General features: G+C 54.0%; 1 protein-coding gene across 1 annotated transcript in view; it reads right to left on the bottom strand.

Annotated features, from left to right (window-relative positions):
- Positions 1-23,262, bottom strand: part of LOC129080987 (chromatin remodeling regulator CECR2) — an 89,607-nt gene extending 66,345 nt beyond the window's left edge. The window contains exon 1 of the mRNA XM_054586583.1: positions 22,999-23,262. Coding sequence (XP_054442558.1) covers positions 22,999-23,124 — 126 coding nt within the window. The 5' untranslated portion in view covers positions 23,125-23,262. The remainder of the gene's footprint in view (positions 1-22,998) is intronic.
- Between the last annotated feature and the right edge of the window lie 1,133 nt (positions 23,263-24,395).

Here is a 24,395-nt window from a genome sequence, read left to right as displayed (position 1 = left end):
AGAGAAGAGGCATCCAGACAAGGAAAAAAGCAAACTGTCCTATTCGTAGACAACATCACAGTCTATGTAGAGACTCCAATGGAATCTACAACAAAGCTACCAAGAGAAGTACGTTTAGAAAGGTTACAAGAGCTACAATCCATGTACAAAACTCAATTTTATTCCTATATACCAGTGACAAACTGGAATTTTTAGAAATGTACAATAGCACTGAAAAAGTATGAAATGCTTCAGTATTAAGTCTAACAAAAAACAGGAGACCTAAACTGTGAAAAATATTAACTTTTCAGTGAGAAATTATAGGAACCTAAACAGACATACCATTTTCATGAATTAAGACTAAATACTATTATGTCAAGTTTTCTACAAATTGATCTATGAATTCAACACAGCCCCAATCGAAATCCCAACCAGGTTTTCTTTCTGTAGAAACTGATAAATTCTAAAATTCATATGGAAACACAAACAATACAAAATAGCCAAGACAAATGAAAAGGAACAACAGAACGAACATTACATAGTTTTAGGACTTACTACAAAGCCACAATAATTAAGAGAGTGTGGTACTGGCCTAAAAACAGACAAAATGAATAACAAAAATAAGCCCACACATATGCACGTAAGCACAAAGGCAATTCAGTGACAGAGGCTGATTTTCACACGTGGCCAGAACACGTGCACAAACAAAACTAGGAACTTCCATGAGTACCACCAACCACATGTATACATCAACCAGAATGGATCACAGACCCAAATACAGAATCTAAACGATAAGACTTCCAAAACAAAACTTTGTGACTCTCAGGAAATGATAATAAACGTACAACCATTATAAATAAATTGATAAACTCATAAAGGTTTTAAACTTCTGAAAAGACAACCCATGGACTGAGAGAAAATAAACATCAGAAGGACTTGCATTCAGAATGTATCAACAACTTAGACAAACCACCAGATTTTTTTAATGGGCAAAAGATCTTAGCAGAAATTCCATGGAAGATATGTGAATAGCTAGTACACACACACACACACACACACACACACGCACACACGGCACCAAATGTCATCAGCACTGAAGATACAAACCGAAACCGTAATTCAGTGCCGCTTCATACCCACGAGGACGTCCACCACCCGACAGACAACGAGGCCTGACGATGACGCGGAGCAGCCCGGACCCTGAGGCGGCCACCAAGACTATAAATTGGTGCAGCCACTTCAGTGAACAAGTTTGGTAGTTAATTAAAAAGTTAAACGTAACTCCAATCCCACACCTAGGTACCTACCCAAGAGAAAAGAAGATACATGTCCACACGAACACCTGTTTTATAAGCAGGAACACACAGCCACTGTTTCTAACAGCCAAACAATGAGCGCAGCCCGAATGCCCACCACCTGGTGACGGATCAGCGAGAACAGGTTCACATCCACACATCGGAGCACCGCTCCTTCGGAGAGCGCGGGCAGCGGCCGCAGAGAGGGGACGTGTCTAAAGCACCCGGGGGCCGCCTGAAAGAGCGTCCAGCAGTCAGAGGCAGTACGAGGTTGAAGCCCACAGAACGCAACAGGGGTCGCCCGCCAGTCCACGCTGATGGCAGTAACGGTCTAAGGGGAGGTGTGGCAGCTACTATCACGCGCTCCGCAGGACTGAAACCTGGAAGCAGAGACGACACCGGGGAAGCCGCTGGTACCCGACAGGGCGAGCACTTAGCAGTTAGGGGTGGGGCGCCACGGCCGATGCCGGGTTCCCCGCGGGCGCCGGGTCCGACCCGCCCTCCATTTTCCTTTCTTCTTTAATCTTTCCGTGGAGATCAGACCCGTCGCTTTTAGAGAGAAAAGGGGAGGGCGGAAAGGGACAGAGACACACGTTGCTCAGTGGCCTCCTGGCCGGGGATCAAACCCGCAACCTTCTGGGGCACGGAGCCCCGGGCCGGGGCTGTTGTCCGTTTTTATAAATAAAGCTTCCTGGAAAACTTTACCAGAGATTTTTAACTACCGTGTGTGTACACCCCCCGCCCCGTGGCTGTCACCTGGAAGCGCTTCAACGCCGCCCGACTCCGGAGGCCCAGGGCGGCCCGGCGGCCGGGCTCACAGCCTGAGCGACGCCGCCTTGCTCACCCTCCCAGGCGACGCTGCATCTCCCCAGCCTCCCGCTTTCCCCGCTGCAGCAGCTTTTCGTAAAAACCAAGCGAGGTAACGCGCACATCGGTGCGTGACGCTAGGCACCTGCCGGACGCCGGGTGAGGACCAATGGCTAATTTAAATACAACTTGACAGTTGCTACAATTGGGGCATTTTTCCTGTTTTCGGGCATTTAATGCTCCTATTAGCTCAGGAGGTGGGTGGGTACGACGACCCCCTTCTGGAGACGAGGAAGGGGCTGCAGGAGCCGGGAGGTGCCTGGGACACGTCGCCCGCATGGAGTCCCGCCTCCCTCCGCGCCGCCCACAGCAGCTCCGCGGCCGCAGGACCTCAGAAGCCAAGCGCCCTGCTCCGCCACCACCCCTCGTCCGCTTCCCGTCTCCACGAGCAGCGGCACCCCCCGTCGTCACCACTCCACGCGGGGGACCTGTCAACTCCGCCGGACCCCACCTTCCCTTTCTCTGCGGCGCCCCCGTGGGCTACGCTGCGCCGCTTCAGATGAAAAGCCTCCCTATACCCCTAAGCGCTACAATCAAAAGGACACAAAGGGAAACACAAGGGAAAACATACTCTAAGACGAGAGCCCTCGAGCGCGACCTGGGCGGAGGGATCCCGGTCCCGGGCGGAGCCCGACCCAGCCGGCTCCTCTCGCCTGGACTCGCAGCAGCGCGTGTGCCTGAGCTTTCCGTGTGCGTCCAAGGGCCCCAGATTTCAGTTTCTATTCACGTGTCAACGTGGGCTGCAGACTCGGACCCTTCCTCAGGCCGGCCCGCCCCGCGCCCTCGGGACACTCGCCGCGCACACCACCCACCCGGCTGGCTGAGGGCGGCGGAGCGCCCGGCCCACGCGGCTCCGGGGTCCGCGTTGCCCCGCGGGCTGGAAGGTTGCGGGTTCGGTTCCGGTCAGGGCCTGGGCTGTGGGGCCAGGTCCCTCTCGGGTCAGTGCGAGAGGCCGCCGACCTCCGTCTCTCGCACATGGATGTTTCTCTCGCGCTCCTTCCCCCGCCCGCCCGCCCCGTCAGAAGCGACACCATCCCCTCCACGCGCTGCCCTTCCAAGCCGCGCCGACGGCTCCACCTGGCGCGGAAACAGACCCCGAGGGCCGCGCCAGACCTTTCCGCCCGCTTCCGGGCGCTCGCAAGCCAGCGGCGGCCCCCTTCGCCGGGCGGGCGGGCGGGCGGGCGGGCGGACGGACGCCCCTCGCGCACCGCCACGCCGTCGTCGCACCAAGATGACGTACCGCGGCTTCGCTGTGCCTCTCTTCGCCACAAGTCACAGCACCTACCCACGCGCGGAGCAAGGGCCTGCTGTGTCCGTGGGTTTCCTACGTGTTCTCACCTATTTATAAGCGTAACGCACGAACTAGGCGCAGCAGCAGATGAACACTAACCAGAAACGGGAAGATTCCAACAAGCGGCTGTGGAGAGGTCAGGCCCGCCGCTGCGCACCCCAGGGAACCCCTCGGCCCACGCACTGCACGCGTCCGCGTCACCGCGGGGCTCAACAGCACCACCGGCCCTGTTTCTTTCCCCGCCTCCCGCTGTGTGAGACAGAGCCGTCGCCCCTGCCGTCCGTCTCAGCGGCCTCGGCAGCCGCCTTTCGCTCGCCTTTTCTCGCCTGGAAAGCGCCTGGCGGCTCGCCCGGGCCCATCAGCCCGTCAGCCCGTCAGTGCTGCCAATATCGCCAGTCCCGCCCTGGAGCGCGGTTAAGCAACGCGGAGGTCCGCGGTCACGGGACGACCCGGTCCGCCAACAGGATGGGCCCAGCGACCAAGGAGCGGGGCGGGCCCTTGGCCGGGCCGAGCGAGCTGCCACGCGGGCCCCTGGAGGTGCTGTGCGCGGCTTCTCCCGTTTACCTCCGGAAGCTTCATTCAGCAGCTCCGGACCGCAGGCCGTGGAACGTGAAACCACAGGTGTAAGGGGGTCGACTCCACAGAGCCACCCTCTCGGGCGGCCCTGGATTAGGAAAAGAAGCCGGCTAACACTGCGCAATCGGAAAGATAGATTTCCTTAACCAAGAGATCAAAAAATCTCACCAGCAGTAAAACGCGAAATTATGAAGCTTCGACGTAAAACAGTAAGTACCCAATGACAGTCTTACTAAAAATGTGTAACTGGAATTTAATCTTAAAGGGGGAAAAAAGCCAAACCCAAACCCCATCTGTAAGATAATTGGCCCAGACTCTTCAAAAGGTGACAAAAAGCAGAGTCAAGGGAATAAGAAATTAAATAATATCCAAGTATGAAACCCTGATCAGATCCTTGACCAATGACAATGATGAAGATATTTTTGCAATGAGGGGGATCAGAATATTAGGTAGTATTTTTTATGTCTATTTATCAACTTTTAAAGAGATAGGGGAAGGGAGAGGGGAAACAGACAGAAACACCAGGTTGTTATTCTGCTTAGCGATGCGTTCACTGGGGGATTCTCGTCTGCGCCCTGACGGCGGTGGCACCGCAAGCCTGAGTTATCAGGGCGATGCTCTGACCAACTGGGCTGCCCGGCCAGGGCCTAGACAATAGTATGAAATTCATATTGCATATTATGAAACTTTGTTATTAGATAATATTTTGAAACTTAAAATTTTTCCTTATAAGTACTAATGATATTGCGGTTGTATAGGAGAATGTTCTCATTTTCATATCCTCCTTATGCAATCAATGTATACTGATGTATGTAACGGCATGTCATGATGTGCGCATGACAAAAAGTGAGTATTTGTGTTTATATGCAAGTGTGTACACACACATGGACATACGTATACTAGAGGGGACCCAAAAAACCCAGAATGACGTTCTGGAGGGCAGGCCCTAGCAGTCGGGCTTCCCCCGCTGGCCACATGTTCTAGGAACCATCAGTGTCAGCGCACCAGCTGGCGTTGTTGTGAGAGGCTGCGTTGGGTTCCAGTGAATTTTGTTTGAAGACTCTTTCAACGCCTCTGCCCATTTCATGATAGGTTAGCCCGCGCACACTGCACTGAGTGTTCGTTTTTTTTGACCAAAAACAGCATGACCCCGGTGCCCCACCCTCTCTATTCACCTGATCTTTCCCCAAAGGAAAAAAGTCCTCAAAGGGAAATGCTTTGCTGATGTGGAAGAGGTGAAACAAAAACCGGCAGAACCATTAAAAGGCATCAAGATCAACAAGTTCAGAAACTGCTTTGAGCAATGGAAAAAACATCTCTAGGTGTATTGCACCAAATGGAGAGTATGTTGAAGGTAACTGAAGTTTAAACATGCAAAAATAAACAGTTTTTTACAAATAAATTCCAGGTTAGTTTGGGTCCTCTCATATACTCGACAGAAATACATGGGGCAAAGTAGTAACTGTCAGATCTAACTGAAGACTATGTGGGTGTTCACTGTACCAGTCTTTCAAATTTTCTGTATGTTTGAATTCTCTCAAAATAAAAAGTAAAAAAAAATTCATAGAATCAAATGGTTTGTCTAAACACCATCAAAATAGAGGACTTTCCATAGTCGCTCCCCTCTGCTGTACAGACTTGCAGGTGTAACTCAGGCGGATTCTGACCTAGGCAGTGTCAGGTGGGGGCGGTTCACCCCACACTGAAACACAGCAAGCAGCGCCCCCGCCCCCGGGGCTCCCAGTGGGCTCCTCTGGCGCCTGAGGCTCCCAGGGCACACAGGGTTGCAGGATGGCAGAGCCTAAACCACCAGACAGTCAAAGGAACTCTTCCTTGCATCTAGCTCTGCCATTAACTAGCCGAGCAACCTTGGGCAGGTCATTTAGTCCACATTTCCTTGCCTGCGCCGCTCATCAGAGGAGGACCACCCAGGCACCCTCCAGCTCTGCCGCCCCACGTGCGAGATCTGTCAGGCTCTCCAGAGGGAGCGCTTTCTTCACGGAAACCTCCACCAAGTGCAGATCAGGTGCGGTTCCAGGAAGGGGCCCGGAGGCGTTTGCACACTTGGCTGAGTCTTCCTGAATGGCAACCCGGAGGCCACCCACCAATCCGCTTGGGTCCCTCCAGTTCCACTTCCACTGATTTGCACGTGATTGTTCAGTCTTCTTATCACATCAAGGGACGCCATTAATTACTCGCAGAATCAAATATAAAACAAATATTGTTTGCTTTTTTAAGTTATCCTGTACCACCTATTTAAATAACCTACTCTATTATCATCACCAAATTCCAGCTGGAATCCCAGAGCCAACAGATGTAAAATGAATACGTTAATGTGCTTTTGCAGCCGCGACCAACTTCCAAGGAAAATCCCTTCATCAACCTAAAAGGAAGATTTGTCTTTTTCCAATGCAGAACGATTCTCTCTGCTCCAGAACTGAGCTGGGAAAAAGAAAGTCAGGACTTTGCCTCGAAGAGTTAGTACACTAGACTGTCCCAGACAAAGAGTTCCATGCAAATCTTCTTAAAGGTGAAATGGAGAGCAATAAACATTTTTCTCACACACTCTCAATAACATTTCAAAAGCAACTATTTTTCTGGTCTTTAATATTTTCTTTTTTAGAGAGAGGGGAATGGAGGGAGAAAGAGAGGGACAGAAACATCAAAGTACAAGAGAAACATCAATCAACTGCCCCCAATAGGGGACCTGGCCGGAAAGCCAGGCATGTGCCCTGACCAGGAATGGGAATCAAACTGGCGGCCTCCTGGTTCACAGGCCAGCACTCAAGTCCACCGAGCCACACCAGCCAGGGCAAAGATTTCTTAGTAAGTTACCAAAAACATGATCCAAAAAAGAAAAACTAGGAAAACTGGACTTCTCAAATTTAAAAGTATCTGCTCTTTAAGAGACACTGTTAAGAAAATGAAAAGATAAGCCTCAAACTGGGAGAAAATATTTGCCAAGTACAATGTATCTGATGAAGAACTTACTGCATATACATGAAGAACTCTCTAAACTCAGTATCAAGAAAACCCAACTTCAGTATTAGTCACTAGGCAAGTGTAAATTTAAACCACAGTGAGATACCAGTGCACACCCACTAGGGCAGCGTGAAAAAACAAACGTGCCCTGCTGGTCGGGGCACAGGCCTGGGTGGTGGGCCAGGTCCCCAGTAGGGAGCACACGCGAGACAGCCAGACAGTGATGTTTGTCTCCCTCTCTCCCCCCTTTCCTATCTCTCTGAAAGTAAATAAAATCTTTTTAACAATTTAAAAAGTAAAATATACAAAAAACACGCGCAGTCTCAAAGGCTGGGTGCAGAGTGGAAACTCACACGATGCCCTCAGAAGCCCAGCAGCGACAAGCCTGGTCTCCAAAGTTAAACACACATCTCCCACACGCCTTAACTCGCATGCTCACACCGACACCAGGGAGGGCATGCTTCATCAGCTTTACTCACGGCCCAGAATGACTCCAACGTCCTCCCACTGGTGAACATCTGTCGCGACCGTGGAATATTATTCAGTAATAAAAAGGGATGAAGGCCTAGCACATGCAACAACATGTACAAATCCCAAGTGCATCACACCAAGCGAAAGGTTCAAAAAGCCACGGTGGCAGGTCCTCTTCCAGGCAGGGCGCATCCGAGACTCAGCCAGTGAAGGCACAAACAGGTGGACCAGCAGGTCAATGTTTCTCTCTCTCTCTCTCTCTCTCTCTCTCTCTCACACACACACACACACACACACACACACAAATCAAGTAAAAACAGTCCTTCTGGAGACAGGTGAGGGCATTTGAATATGGACTGTCCAGACCTCATCAGAGAATCAATGTTTTGTTAAATGTGGGCAGGCTATTGTGTGGTCTTTGGAAGAAGGTTCCTATTCTGAGGAAATGCCAAAAAGTGTTTTGGGGATAAAGAATCATCACATTGCCAATTCAGTTTTGAACAAGTCAGCAAAAAAATTTCATGTGGTGAAATGTGAACTAATTAATGGTAGGTTTGAAGTTTTTAAATAAAATGAAAAATGATATCTAAAGCTTTTAAAAATGACCTTTTGTGGATAGTTATAATCTACTTTAGCAAATTTCCAAGAAAACAAAAATATTTTTATGAAGTTATATTCTTACCACATACTAAAAAGTTTTGAATCAAACACTTTAAAATCGACAAAGAAAAACTGTGTGCGCCAACTTATAAACGTAAAAGGAATAATGGAATTTGAAGATAACTAGCAAATATGATGTAATAATTTGGCAAAGAATCACATAGCGATTCCAATGAAGCACGGGCGAAGCTTTCATGAGAATCAGGATGTTCACGAGGCATCTGCCCACCAGGCTTGTCCACTGTGGCAGCTCGGCAGAACGGAGGTGCGGTAGACACCATGGAAGCCCACTGAGCACTGAGCACCACTGTAGGCCCGCCCCACCCACAGGACGCACACAGGACACTGGCCGCTGCTCCGGCAGTCCTGCCAAAAACATGGCACCACCTAATCACAAGGGTGCACCCAACAAACCCACACTGATCAACAGCCACTCAGATGTGCTCTTCCCAAAAGGGAGGGAAGGACGGAGGGACCACCCGGATCGAAGAAGCCAAGCTGGGTCCCGAGAGCTGAATGCAGGGCGCCACCCCAGACTGAAAGCCTGGACCACAAAAGAGAATCTGAGTAGAGTTTTCCAAACAAGACACACACACTGCCAGCAGGTACATGAAAAGTTGCTCCCCATCGCTAATCATCAGGGAAATGCAGATAAAAACCACCATGAGATGCCACCTCACACCTGTCAGAAGGGCCGTCATCAATAAATCCACACACAGCCAGTGCTGGCGAGGATGCGGAGAGACGGGAGCCGCGTGCACTGTGGGTGTGAACGCAGCCTGGCGCAGCTGCTGTGGAAAGCTGCGTGGAGGATCCTCACAAAATTAAACATGGATCTGCCAGGGTATTCTTCTGAAGAAAATAAAAACAGTGTCTTGAAAAATATACCTGCATCCCCATGTTCACTGCAGCAGCTACAACAGCCGAGACACGGAAGCAATTGTCCACTGACAGATAAATAGATAAAAGAAAGCGTGACACGTGTGCGCCCACAATGGAGTGTTACTCAGCCGTAAAAAAGGAACCCTTTCTGTTTGCAGCAGCACGGCTGGACCTCGAGGGCACGGTGCCCAGAGGTAATGGTAGCAGGGATCAAATGCTGCACCCCAGTTACAAGTTAAGTTCCAGGGCCATGATGCACAGCGCGGCGCCTGGGATTTGTAACACTGTAAAAGTTGCTAATAAAGTAGACCTTCAAAGTCCTCATCCCAAGAAAAACACTAACTGACTGAGGAGGTGGATGTGAACTAGATGTACTGCGGTGATGACATCACAACCCACACTAACCACACGCTGCACAGGGGAACTGATGCGCATCAACGGCTGCTCCACAAGGAGCGGGAGCAGAGGAGCTGGGGATGCAGGAGACGTGCCTGACGCAGGCCTGCAGCGCCCGCCACGAGTGCCAAATCGCGGTGGCTCTCCTCGCGGAATATAAGATAAAAAACAGGCTTCAGAGTAAAAACACCAATCCCATGGGGGGAAAAAATCTTCTTCCTGTGGCTGTTATGATGGTAAACAGCTAAAAATAATCTTAATGACCCATAGAGGATTGGTTAAATTAATCGTAATTTTCTGCAGCTGTTAAAGGTCGTAATGTATGTGCTGAAAAGGCATTCTGTCGTGTAATATTAACAGAATAAAACAGGAATCAGGAGAGTAGCTGAAATATAATCCTATCCACATTTGTAAAACATTTAATATACACACACAGTAAAATCAGCAGGCGTTAGGCTCTGGGGGGCAGGGCATGGGGCTGCCTCAGATGTGGGGCGCCGGCAGGACACGCTGCCCGACTCCGCGTCCGTCACCCCCCTCCGGCTGGGCCTCAGCCTCTGCTCCCGCGCACGCGGGCAGTGGGCTTGCAGCGGGGCCTCTGGCCAGGACCACCGCCCTGGCTCCTTTTCCACACCTACTTGATAGCCCTTGTCCTTCCTCTGTTACACTCCCAAGAGCCAGACTCTGATGCCCCCAGTGCATCTTTTCTTGCAAGATGCGGGAGATTACGGCCAGGATATGAGTTTACCTGGCCTGGGAGGAGGCAGGAGAGACGGGGGTAAGGGGCCAGCAGAGCTGCCAGTAAACCTCCCAAAATTCTTGCAGAGTCATGGGGAGATCAAACTAACACACAAAAAAAGCAGCCTTCCTGTTAAGCCGTGACTCCCCAGGCCCTGGGAACCTGTCACTAGACAGTACACATCCCATCGACACCCGACTATGTGTTTGTACAGAAATCCTCATCACAAAAGGATCAGAGTCCCCGCAGGGCTTACGGGATCTCTCCACACTGAGCAGCGACCCGCTCAAAACCGAAGTGTTCCAAGTAACACGCAGTTGAGAGTGAATCTATAATTCTAATGAAAAAAAAAGGGGGCTGCATTTCTCAGTCTGGAGTTTCATTTTCCTTTTACTAAACAGGACGCTAGAAACACTGAGCAGCAGACCCTCCGAGGGTGGCGGGGTAACCCCTCCCAACAGTCGGGGGGCTGGAGAGAGCCCTGCCTGTACAGAGTACAGGGCAGAATGTGGAAACAGGCTGGTTTTTCTTTTTGGAAAAAAGGGGGCAGGAGTGTCCTACGGGCGACTTCTTCAGTGCAACCCTAAAACGTTAACCGTGTAGAAACAGGGATTTCTTCCCACTCTAATGCCTATGTGTTACTTGGGAAAAGGTGTGTGTTTTTTGAGTTCCCCCTCCGCCGCCGCCTCCCGAGCGCTCCCTGTCCCATCCCTCCGTCCCCGGCCCGAGCCGCGTCCGCGCTGCCGTCCAGCCGGAGCGCCCCGAGGCGGTGGCACCCTCCCCGCGACCCCGGGGCCTGCGGGCTGACCGGCACAGGTCGCTGAGCCGCCACCCCTGCCGGCGCCGCCTGTCCCCAGACGCCGTGTCTCCAGGGCAGCCCACAGCGTTCTTCAGCCCCTGCCAGCTCGGCCCCTGTCGCGTGCAGCCAAAGACACCTTTACCTGACCTCCCCGTCGCCTCGTCGTTGCTGGTCGCGTATTCCTGCCACGGCTGAAATAATACCAGGGACACATGTGCTTTCCTGTCACCACTAACTTGACAACTGCACACCCATACCACTCCAGTGGCTAAAACCCGTCTGTCTGACTCCACTGTTTCCGTCACAGCTACCGATGCCAGATCTGACAGGAACATCTGGTACACACGACGTTTAGCCTAAAACTTGGCCACTGTCTTCAACGTCTGAATAAAAACGACAAGCCTGGCGACCGTGGCCGGCAGTGCAGTCCCGCCCGCTGCCGCCCAACGTCCTTTCCACAAGGCTCCCTGAGAGGAGGCGGCTTCCGCTGGGCGCCTCGCGCAGCCGGCCCCGCCCCCCACGCCGGCCCCGCCCTCTGCCGCACGAGCGTGGCGGCCGTGACCCCGGCGTCACGGGGTCACACTACCGTTGCGCCCACTCGCGCTTTAAATACAAACCAACCAACCAACCGAACACAAAAACCCCCAGTTCTCAGGGCGGCCGCAGCTGAGCAGCCCTGTCACACACGCCTCTGCAACCTTGACGTTAGTAACCACCAAGAAGGGAGGCTGACTGGGATTTGAGGTTTCTCTTTTCTAATTCCAGTATTTTATTTTCATTTATTTTTAGAGAGAGGAGAAGGCAGGTTGAGGACAGAAATGTCGATGTGAGAGAGAAACACCTATCGAGTTGCCTGGACCAGGGACTGAACACGCACCCCAGGCGTGTGCCCTGACCGGGAGTCTCACCGGCACCTCCTGCTCTGCGGGACGAGGCTCCAACCCAGGAGCCGCGCCGGCCGGGGCAGCTCTGTCACTCCGAGGAGCCGCGTATCACAGAACTCAAGCGCAGCCCTGGCCAGGGGCCAGGCTGGTCGCAGTGTCAACCCACACACCGAACGGCTGTGGGTTTGATCCCTGGTCGGGGCGCATCGGGAGGCAACCAATCGATGTTTCTCTCACATCGATCTCTCCCTCTGCCTCTGTCAAAACAATAAACGGACCCTCGGGTGAGGGTTAAAAACAAACAGGAACCCACGTACCGCCGGTGGTGCCGAGGCTGGGCCGTGCCCTGGAAGAGAGGCGGGCACAGGCGGCCTGGCCCTCAGGCACCGCACGCCCCCGCCCAACCCCAGCGCGCACCGAGGGCTGGGTCGCTGCCCTGCACAGGAAATGGGGAGAAAAAGCTTTCAGAAACGACGCTGAAGAAAGTCACTGGGTTTGTGCAGCATGTTAACTTAAATCAACACCAGCGTTAAGAGTGGGAAAACCCCAAGTCATACCCCTTCGTTGTGACGAGAAGTGCCGCCCTTCCCACCCCACCCCCGCCCCAGTCACAGGCCTGGCCACCCCGCCAGCCGTGGCGGCTCGGCCAGCACGGCGCCCCTCCCTGAAACCAGTCCACACAGGCAGCGGCTGTCCTCCGCGGGCCCCACCCCGCCCGCCAGGTGGCGGCCGCAGGCCCCAGCGCCCCACGCGTGGCGGGTCCACCCACAGGGTGAGCCCCCAGCACCGGTTTCTCCTCTGCAATCACTGCTCGTCCTCCGGTCAGTCACAACAGGAGGGCACACACAACTCATGGGAAGGGCACCCCGGAAGTCCCGGCTCAGCACCCCCGGCCCCACAGGACACCTACAGCCCACGGCCACTCGGCCTAGACGGAGCGGTTGCAGATCCACCTCACATACAGAATCAAGCACAGGGAGCAGCCAAAACGGGGAGACAAACACAGCCCAAATGAACGAACAGAACAAAACGCCAGAAAAAGAGCTAAGGAGAATAGAGGCGAGCGTTCCCCTGCCACTGGTTTTAAGGGCTCCGTGATCTCAGCGACGGCTTTAACAAAGAGACAGGTAACATGAAAATGGAGATGGAGAACATAAGAAAGAACCAGTCAGAAAGGACAATTACACTATGAGATAAAGAACACACTTCAGAGAATCGAAAGATCACCTGAACCAGAGGATCAAACCAGCAATCTGGAAGATGAGGTAGCAGAAAATACCCAATCAGAGCAGCAGAAAGAATAAGGAATTTTTTAGCCCCAGCTGGTGTGGCTCAATCCACTGAGCACCTTTAAAATTTTTTTTTAAAGATTTTATTTACTTATTTTTAGAGAGAGGGGAAGGGAGTCAAAAAGAGAGGGAGATAAACATTCATGTGTGGTTCCCTCTCGTGTGCCCCCCTACCACCCAGCCACCGAGCAGGTGCCCTGACTGGGAATCGAACCGGTGACCCTTTGGTTCGCAGGCCAGTGCTTAATCCACTGAGCCGCACCAGACGGGGCAGAAAAAGGAATTTTTTGAAAAATGAGGACAGTTTAAGGGACTTCTGAGACAATATCAAGTGTACCAATTTTCACATAATAGGGGTACCAGCAGAAGCGCAAAAACAAGGGACTGAAAACCTATTTGAAGAAATAATACTGGAAAGCTTCCCAAAGCTGGAAAAGGAAATCGACATACGAATCTCAGAAGCAGAGAGTCCCACACAAGATGAACCCAAAGAGGCCCACACCAAGACACGCCCTAATTAACATGGTAAAGGTTAAAGACAGGGAGAGACTCTTAAAAGCAGCAAAAGAAAAGCAGTTACTTACAGGAGAGTTACTTACAGGAGAGATAGACCATCAGCTGATTTCTCAAAAGAAACATTTCAGACCAGAAGAGATTGGCAAGAGAAGTATCCAAGGGGATGAAAAGCAAGGACCTTCAACCTAGATTATCTAGCAAAGCTATCATTTAGCATCAAAAGAGACATAAAGATCTTCCCAGACAAGAAAACACCACATGAGATCATCACCACCACACCAGTATCACAAGAAATGTAAAACAGACTTATGAAAAAAACAAAAATATGAATAATATGGCAATAACTCCCTATCTATTAACAACTACTTCAAATGTAAATGAGTTAAATGCTCCAATCAAAGGACAGAGAGTGGCTGAGTGGATATGAAAACAAGACCCTTACATATGCTGCCTCCAAGAGACTCACTTCAGATGGAAAGACACACACACAGAGATGAAAGTAAAGGGGTGGGGGAAGATATTTTGTGGAAATGAAATTTAAAAAGGCTGGGGTAACAATATTCATATCAGACAAATTAGACCCTAAAACAAAGGCTTTGTTAAGAAACAAAGAAGGACATTTCATACACAATAGCCAAGCTGTGGCAGTAACCTAAGTGTCCACTGACAGATGATTTGCTAAGGAAGAACTGGTGCCCATATACAAAAGAGTATTACCCAGCCATAAAAAAAAAAAAAAAAATCTTAGTGACAGCGTGGATGGACCTAGAGGGTATTAAAAGGTAAAAAAAAGTTAAGACGAGAGAAACACAAATACCACTGACTTCACTTATACATGGAGTATAATGAACAGAATCAACGCACACACACAGAAACTCATGGGCACAGAGAGCCGGTGGCTGACAGACGGGAAGGGGGCCGAGGGGCTGCGGGAAGGGGGCGAAGGATTAGGGGGTGGAGACTGGCAGCCACAGAACAGCCACAGAGACAACGGGCACAGCAACAGTGGGCACAGCGCCAGGAACCCAGCCGGTAGCACGTCGGGGTGACTGGGCGTGGTGTCAGGTGGGCACCAGCCTTATGGGGGGCGGGCACTTTGTGAGTTACAGAAATGGCTAACCACTGCGCTGCACCCCTGAAACTAATGTAACCCTGGCTGCCAACTCTGACTTAAGTTATTCTTAATTTTTAAATAATCTAGCAAGTTTCAACCCCCCCCCCCCACAACAGTGTCCCCTGAACAAAGAACTCCAGGACACTGATTCTAAAAACTGTCTCCCACAAGAGACAGTGGGACCGGGAAAGACAAGACCTGCTGAAGACGGGGACCTGTTAGTTTAACACCTTCTTGGGCAAGCAGACCTGCTGTGCTCAGGGCACTGCTCCGGACACCGTGACTGCGGCAAAGGGCGGTCGTTAAACGGCACCAGTCAGGAGGAGCAAACCGCTCTGGCAGCAACCGGGCTGCAGGACAGCATTTTCCATTTTAAGAACTTACTCTGTCCTCCAGAATTATTAATTGGAGGTGATTTAAAAGTTCAACGGTAAACACTTGAAGTGGTGAGCACAATCATGACCCTATTACTTCCTCTATTTTCACTGATGTGGGGCGGGGGGGAGGGCAGGGAAGGACGTACCCAGTCTGCTGTGACAACCATTCACACGGCTGATTCTCGGGCCACATGCCTCCGTGACAAACTGCGCCGTCAGGCACGCACTCTGGCTCCCCGCCCTGGGGAAGCAGCAGCCCCCCCGAAGGCTCCTCCGAGGCAGGGCGCAGAGTCTCCGCCGACCACCACGGCCTGACACCCGCAGGAACAGACGTTGCTTCGACAAGCCAACACCCACCGCGATGGCCACCTGGGCTCAGGGCCTCCCGCGGGAGAGCACAACATGCACTGCAGCAAACCGTCACACGCACCACGCAACGCCTTAAACAGGTGCATGGACAATGAAGTGCAAAACCAGGTACGTGGGAGCGACGGGAGGGGTCATTCGCCCTCCAGGAGAAGAAAACTTCCCTCAGAGTCCGAAGTGACCCACTGCCCGTTACCTATCGATACCAATTCAGGGATTTGTTCCCCGGAGCAGGCCGGACACTCCGCCCCTCCTCCACCCGGGCCAGGGGGTGGCACAGCAAGGGGCAGGAGGGGAAGGACCGGTGTGGCCGGTCTCACTTCCCAGCAAACAGAGCCGGGCCACCGGGGAGCAGGCACCCCAGGATGGCAGACATGTCCTTTGAGGTGGACACTGTCCCTAGCAGACAGCTTCAGAAGCTGCAGCTAAATGACAACTGGAGTTCCACAGGACCTCTCCCCCCAGGACTCCAAGCCCTGCACGGTGCACGGCTGCTGCTTCCATCCTCATGTTACCTTTTTCTCTCCAACCCAAAATGAAAATTTATTTGAGTCCATAAATGCTTTGCCATACTTATAAAACACCCAATGGGAAAAATCAAAAAATATTAAGAGCGACATCAAGAAAGGTTCTGTGCTTGGTGTGGTCTAAATTGGAAACTCTGATGGAATAATGAACTTTCTGTAATTGGAGACGTGCCTGTGCCCCAAAGGCACACGCAAGGACAGGGCGCGCCCACACACACACATGCTCGGCCGGGGTCTCACTGAACTTTCGCCCTGGTCAGAACTAACCCCCGACAGCCCACCGGGCACGCGCGCAGGAGGCGCGTCGAGAGCCGCGGCCATGCTGACAGGCAGTGGCAGCCCGGCCTCCGCGCACACCCCTCCCCACGGCCCCCAGACCACTCTCCTTCCACAAGAAAGAAATTACACGTTTCCCAAATTTCCAACATGTGCAACTGCTAACGCCATGCACATCTGGGAACAACTTTAATTGCCTTCGATTTCTAGTAACAAAAATACTAAAAGTTTGCACCGAGAGAAGAGAATCGCTACGAGAAGAAAAAACTCATCCACTTCCCAGGCAGACCATGTACCTCCCATACAACGCCCGCCCCCCCCACCCCAGTCTTCCCTCCTCCGCCCTAAAGGCTCGGTTCTCAAGCAGGACAATCTTGCCCCCTCTCCCAAGGGATATTTGGCGATGCCTGGAGACATTTTTATTTGTTGAGACTGAGGCTGCTACTAGCTGGAGCCGCAGAGGCCAGGGACGCTGCTGCACATTGTAAGATGCTACGACAGCTTCCCACAGCAAAGGCTTCTCTGGCCCAAAACGCCAGTCGCGCTGAGGCTGAGGAGCCCGGAGCACTGAAGCAGCCCACAGAATCCTGAGCTCCAACGCCCGGTAATGCCTTTCCAAGCCTGAGAACTACTGGGGGGTGGAAGGGGGACTTTTCCAGTTCTCCCATATAAATGGGTTAGTATTCGGCAGAGGCTAATGTAAAGGAGGTATAAGAAAAGCACCCAAGGAATAGCACCCAGAGAAATATGAAAGAACGGAAAGCTCAAGCAGACCGCTGAAGGGCACAGCATCGAAGGAAAGGCAAGCGGCAGGCTCGGGACTTCATTCCAAGTTCTAAGGAGGTATTGTGCTGCATGTCAGGAACAAAAGTGAGGGGAACGCAATGTCACTCACGACCTCCCTCCCCCAGAATTCTGCATGACCTCTCACCTTAGGGCAGGCGGGAGACCCTGGAGAGAGGGAGGTGGTCTATCGTCAACCCCGCAAAGCGACTTTCGAATCGTATTTGCTGATAAGAAAAGGCAAACTCACATAACATACGCCACAATCACACCAAGCGTGGTTTTGTGCTTTCATTTGGTACAAATTTACAGACCCACACCTAAACATGGCTCCCACCCCAAGTCCAAACCAGTGAGGTCAGGGATGTTCTGGATCAGCCGACAGTGCTGTGCGTGCTGGGGACGTTCCTGAACCGCCGCACTGTGGTCCCAGGAGAAACCTAGGAACCGTGCAATTTAAAAGCCCCGTTTGATAAAAGGGGTGTTCGAAACCACATGTGATGTGCCTACCACCACAACTCCAGCTAACGACAAGAGGGGCCCACAATCCAGGCTGCAAAGATGTTCAGTCCCACCCATGGGACGTAAAGCCCTGTGGTCAGCAGCTGGCTCCGTTTCTCCACACCGAGCTTTTACCTACACCAGCTCCAGCGCTGGGTTTGTGGCCTTCCGCCAGCGCTCCCCTTGCTCTGACGCGTTCCAAATCACAGGAACCCAGCCCTGTGACTCTCCCGGTCAAAGGGCAGCCGGTCGGCTGCGCCCAAATCAGCCAAGTTGTATGTCAGCCTAGCCTGTGTCCCAGAACGCTAAGTAAGGCCAAACTGAGCTTCCGCCACAAAGCCAGGTGGAGGCCGACCGGGCCGCCTTCAGAGGTGAGAAGCCCCCGGCGCTCCTCGGATGCCTCCCACGGCAGCAAACACTGCAACAAAGACCCAACGAGGACAGGAGACTTCCCCCTTTTGAGCTGGCATGAACAGAAAGGGACCCAGCACACACACTGCGGCGCCACACTCCTGCCGCCTCGGGGTTTCCCGGGACAGGAAGACGGGCCCCTCCACGAGCCTCGTCCGCTCTCGGGCTCTCCTGTCGGACAAGCTGCCAGCCCCGACTCCTCAGAGGACGTTTCCTGTGTGGCATCTCCCATCAGATTCCTGTGGCAAACCACTTATTTTTAATCATTCTAAGTCACTTACCCACAGGCCTACTCACACACCACCTTCTCACAGTCAGGCAGCGCCTCATCGCCCCATCTTAAATTGCAACAACCCCCCTCAACATGGCCCTCCCTCCACCCCGACTCGCTACATGATTTGTCTACCATCCGGCCGTCTCCCTCCACTGCAGAGGGCGGGCATCTCTGTGTTGTGTTCCCATCTGCACCCCCAGTGCCTAGCACACTGCACCTAGCACACAGTAGGTGCTCATGAAGTATCAGCTGAAAGAAACAAATGAGGTCATGAACCTGTCCTTCTGTACTTAATTAAGCAAGAGTTTTAAAACAATCTCCTGTACCCCACATTATTAAGGAGCAAATGACTGCCGATCTGCACCGTGGAGTTTCGGTCCAGCCCTTCGTTTTACGGACGATGAAGCCTGCAGGAGAAGCAGCATGAGGACCCCGGCTGCACAGCTCGCTTGGCTGGAGCATGTCCTGTAACCAAAGGGCTTCGGCTCAATTCCTGGTCAGGGCACAGGCCTGGGGAACGGGTCCAGCGTGCTCGGGAGGCAACCCACTGGTGTTTTTCTTCCCCCTTCCTCTCTTTCTAAAAGCAATGAAAAGAAAATGTCCTTGAGTGAGGACACGGAGGTAGGGACTGTGTGAGACAGAGGCAACAGCACAAAATTTGGCATCGAAGGACCCGAGATCCATGTGAAAGTCTACATGCAAGCGCCTTGGCCTCCTGAACCTCCCACTTCCTCCTCTATAACGTGAGGATGACTCCTACCCCACCGTGCTGGTCAGGGGCGGCTGGGGACAGAGTGAGATGACATCTGGAAAGTGTACCAAGTGCTACCATACGAGTGCCTTTTGTCACTAGGCTAAGTCTACCTGCCCCAAGTCACAAAAGCTAGTTAGTGGCACCATCAGAATAAGAGCTCAAGATCCCTGACTCCTAGTCCAGGGCCCCCTGTGTCACGAACCAATGGCCCTATTGAGAGCCAGCTTCTTCTTCCGCCTCATTCACGGCCTCTCCACCTCTGCGGCTGGGGTCAGGATGTGAGGGGTGCAGCAGTCCCTCCCCTCCAGCAAAGCACGCACGCGTACCCACATGTGTACCCACACGTGCTGCTGGGAGCCCCTGGCCCAAGGGCCGCGCTGCTGAGCCGCCCTCGGTGATTTTTATGAGGTATTGTAACAAATGCTAATTCGTGCCTTGGTGCTCTCAACGGAGAGGCTGGATCCCAGGGAACACAAGGGGAGACTTCAGGAACCTGCATTCAAAACACTGCCCGGATCCCCACGCTGACGGCGGTGAGGACTTGAACCACAAACCCCACAGCCAGGAAGCAGATACAAAGGAGGCAAAGGCGTTGGTACTGGGAGGCTGGGAGCTCAGGACAGAAAAGCAGACAGGCCGTCAGGTCGTTGTCACCCGGCTGCTACAGCATCCAGGGGCCACTCAGGTAATCTTACACGACTGTTTTCAACCCGTCACCGAGAGGCATCCCGGTCTCTTCCCCGAAGAAAATAGGCCCAAAGTGTCTGCAGTGGGGTTTCCGCTCCCAGCCCCACGCCCATCAAGATTCACTCTAGACTCGATTATGCACAATGATTCTATCTTCCCCCCCTTACTTCGGTCAAGTACCTCACTATATTCACTGCAAAAATAACTTGTCTAGGAAAAAGAAAAATCAGCATTAAATCTCTGGGGAGATCAGCAACAACTACTGAGTGCAGTGCCTGCTGTCCGCCGCTGTGAGCTGCACCTCCACACCCGCATCTGGGAAACAGAAAGACACCCAGCCACCGAGGCAGAGGCGCCGGCCGGTGTTCGGAAACCTCCAAACCCGCTAACAGCGCTTACCCGAGTGGCGGCACTGTGGCGACTGTAATTCTCTTACCTCTATTTTGCTTTAATCCTCAAGTTTCACGTAATGTTTATTTTTACCTTTAAAGTCAGAGATTTTGAACAACTTCAAACATTACCTACACAGTCACAAGTCCTGGCCTGATGAGTGCAGAGCCCCAGTACGGGGGTGGGCGGCGACATACAAGGCCTTCCTTACTCAGGCCCCCGAAGCAGGGCTCCAGCGCCTCGGCTCTTCCGAGGGGTGCTGCGCATTCAAGGGTCGTGAACAGAGAACAAAGTTTTCTCTTTTACACGCAAAAATAATATCCACGCTTTAGGGGAACGGCTCTCCAAGGGGGAGGTCTTGCCCCCTTGCAGAACGGCAGCATGAATCCTCACAGCCCTTCACTCTCAAGACTGATTCACTCCAAACAGAACCCAAGGCCTGGAGGATTCTGCTCCCTCGAATTTCTGTGAATCCATGGGTTCCGCTTGGAGGTCCAGAGCAACATGAGATCGTTCCCACTGGTGAACACTGGCTTCCCGATGAAGCTGATACCCAACTTCGGCCACTTGGCATTAGCCATCATTTCCACCTTTAAGGCGGCCACCCGAGAGGGCTGCAGGCCTTCCCGTGGCCTGACGAGGTCCAGCTCCGCAGGAGAACTGTGGCCTTTTCTTAAGAAGGGTCTCCCACGGCATCGTGACCTCCAGCCGAGGCCGGGTTTCTCAAACTGACAGGACAATCACCTGTGAGGCTAAAAAATCACCTACACAAGTAAAAATAAATTTACTTAGAGACTCCACACTCGTGGTGTTTTCGGTGACTTCTCCACTGTCACTGAATCAAATTTCCTACAAGCCTAAAGATAAATTTTTAAGCTTTAATTTCTGATAATGACTGAAAATTTTAGGTTTAATTTCACATTAACCACTTCAAACCACACCTTGCCTGAGAAACAGGAAAGGCTATACAGGTGTGACTAGTTACCAAAATGGACTCCAAATTCCCATTCCTGCTACGAGAGTTCCAAACAGCAAACCCTCCACCCACACAGGGGGAGGGTCACCCCCAGAACCTGCCATCTCAAGCGGTTATCACTCACCTGCAGCTCAGTCCTCATTTGTGACCCCTACGAATTTGACCACCTCGATCAGCTTGTACTTCCTTTAGGAATTACAGTAGCTAATCCCTAGAAATCAAGTTTACTTCTCCCAACCGAAGGCAAGTTATTGATAGATGACTCCTGGTATCCGTAACAGGGCGAAATTAGTCACCTCTATTTTCCCACCAACAAAATGGGAATATATGGGCTCTGAAAGGTAGGTTTGCCCACGGTACTTCTAGAATGCGCCCCTAAACCCGAAACGTGTGGTTTGCAAGGAAGAAAATGGGCTGGGCCGCTCCCAGCCCGCACCCCAGACGCGCTGCTTCGGGCCAAACCTCCCAAACAAACAGCCACCATTTTGAGCCCCAGGATTGAAACCGCTTACGATCTCATACCGACCGGAGGAAAACACAGGGTCACCGCAATAATGGGGAGGCCCTCCCCACTTGCAGCGTTCCCAAACCTTCCCTTCCTGTGGCCCTGTTCCTCTCCAATCCATATAAACAAGTCGCCCCAATAAAATTTTTAGTGAAAAGCATGCTTTTCACAATCACGTTCAAACTTTGCAAATAAACACTGTGGTGCTACCTAAAATACCCCAGTGACTCCATCTTCCTAAAACAGAAGCCGCGCGCGAGGTAATCACATTGTTTTAATCAGTTTACGGAACTAGGCAGCCAGAGAACGGCCGCGGCGTATCAGTCTGCATTCCTCCTCATCCTCCCACCCCGGCCCTTTTGATCTTTTTATTTTCCCGATTTCATTAACTCCCCAACCAGAGCAAGTTCCCACACTCCACTCATCGGAGAAGCGAACGGCATCTCCGCGAACGGCTCAAAATCTAAAAATAAAGGCGAGGCCAAAAATCCAGCGGGAGTAAAAGCACTGAAATCAATCCGAAAATGGCAGAAAGTGAGATCGGTGGGGGCGGGGAGGCCGCGACCACGATTCGCTCCTCCGACCGGGCGATTCCTATTCTGATGACTCCCTCGGCGAACTCCCGGGCGGAACTGAGAAGGAAAACTGACCCACCGACTGCATCCACCTTTGTGCAAAGGCACAAGGTGGGAAGTTCCTACGCAGACTGCGCTAGGCGACCGCGCGATGCAACCTGCCGACCAATCAAATATTTCACACCGCCTTCCAAAAATAAAAATAAAAGAAAGGAGGACGCGAACGCCGCCGGGATGGCCGCTCGCCTGGGCGACCGGGTCCCCTCCGTGCCCCGCTCTCCCGCCACCCGCCCCGCCGCGAGGAGCCCGGGTCTGAGCGCGGCGCTCACAAAGCCCCGGGCATGAGCGCCTTCGGCCAGGCCAGGGCCGCCCCCTCCTGCAGCGATAATGGTGGCGAAGCCGGCCCCGGGGCTCCGCAGGGCCCCGCCGAGGGAGGGCCGTCCGTTCCGACGAGAGAAGCGCGGTTCAAAAATAACGGAGTCCTAAACTTTCCCTCCGCGGCTCCGCGGCCCCGACTCAGCCCGGCGCGCCCGCGGACGAAGGGACGCGCCTCGCCCGGCCCCGCGGCCCCGCCCGGTGCCCCGTCCCGCGGGCAGCTGGCGCGCCGCTCCCGCCGCCCCGAGACGGAGCTCCCGGAGCCCGGGGAGCGCGGGGGTCCCACTCCCACAAAAGCGCGCTCGGCTGCCCGCCGCCCGCTCCGCCTCGCCCGAGCAGGCGCGGTGCGCGCGGCGGCCGCCCGCCCCCGTCCCGAGCCCGACTCCTGCCCCGGCCGGTCCGCGCCGCCCGCCTGCGCCGAGCCCTCCACCGGGCGCCGCTCCCTTCCGCGCGGAATCGGGCGCCGCGCGCGGCCGCTCACCTCGATCTCGAAGTCGGGCAGGCGGAACGCCGTGCGAAAGAGCGAGCAGAAGTGCGCGATGGCCGGGACTTCCCACCAGGAGCGGAGCTCGCCCAGCCCGGCCGCGCCGCCCTCCTCCGGGCACATCTCCCGGCCGCGGCGCTGGCGGCCGGAGCGCCGGCCCCGAGCTCGACGCGCGCCTCGCGGCCCCACGCTGCCCGCCGGACTCCCGCCTCAGCTCCGCGGGCGGGGGCGCGGGCGGCGGCTCCTCCCGCTGCCGCCGCCGCTCGGCGTGAGCATGAGCTGAGGGCGGGCGCGGGGGGCGATGGCTCGCCCGAGTCACTGAGGCGGCTGCGGCTCCGGCTGCCCGCGGGCTCCGCGCCCGCGCCCCATCTCGCGGCGGCCGCCCCCAGCCGGTCCGATGCAATCACCGCGCGGCCGGCGCACACAGATGGGGCCGGGGGTGGGGCGGGGCCCGAGCGAGGCCCGGGGGCGGGGCCGCCACGAGGAGGGGGCGGGGCCGCCCCGCCACAACAACAACCCCGCCCCCACCCCGGCCGGGACAGCTGCACGGGAAGAGAGGGGGAGGGGAGAGCGAACCGCGCGCCCCGTGAACGCAGTGTGAGTGGACGCGGGCGAGCGGCACCCCAGGAACCGCTCCGAGGGGCGCTCCGCTTCGCAGGTGCTCGCGACTGAGGAGTTGAATGACTTTCAGGAGTGCGGACAATGACGGCCTCTCGCCCACCCCCCACTTGGCCTTAGTGGTCGCATCCTTTTAAAGGGCCCGCGGCGTGGTGCTTTCCGTTGGGGCCAGATGCAGAAAGACGCACGTGTGGGAGTTCGGTTATTATTGGTGCGGAAGGTAGCCCGCGAGAACCAGCGGACGGGCACCGCGCAAATCGAAGGCCTCGAGAAATGAAGTGGTTTCCACTTGCTCCTGAACACTTTTATCCCACCCGAGAAGCTCTAAGGCGCTCTAAAGTGGCTCTTTCCTCCCAGGGGAGAAGGCGGCGGGGCGGGTTGAGCTGAAGCCCAGGGGGATGGAGGCTGGAGCGCGGCGGGAAGGGTGGGGTAAGGGAGGCTCCAATCAGCCGACGTGCGGGGAGCGCGATCCCGCCCATCACCCGCCCCGCTCCGGGATTGGGCTCTTGTGACCGCCCTAGAGAAGCCGAGCTTGGAGCCCGGAGATACCCTGGCTGCAGACCGGCTGCCGGCCAGTAAGGGTGCGCGCTGTGGAGTGCGAAGGTTGGGGGATGGGAAAAGGGAGCGAGTCTCAGCAGCGGGTTCGGGTGGGGGTGGGGACCTGCGCGCCCTCGGCTGAGGGAAGACTAGCAGAAGGGTGTAGGGGCGTCTACTTTAGAAATGTTGCATTCTGCAGTGTCAGAATTCTGCTACTCTTGGAGGAAAAAAAAAATCAC

The sequence above is a fragment of the Pteronotus mesoamericanus genome, unplaced genomic scaffold (assembly GCF_021234165.1).
Source record: "Pteronotus mesoamericanus isolate MK-2021 breed Mesoamerican mustached bat unplaced genomic scaffold, CSHL_Meso_final contig_94, whole genome shotgun sequence".
NCBI classification, from domain to species: domain Eukaryota; kingdom Metazoa; phylum Chordata; class Mammalia; order Chiroptera; family Mormoopidae; genus Pteronotus; species Pteronotus mesoamericanus.
This window is presented reverse-complemented; position numbering and strand designations above follow the sequence as displayed.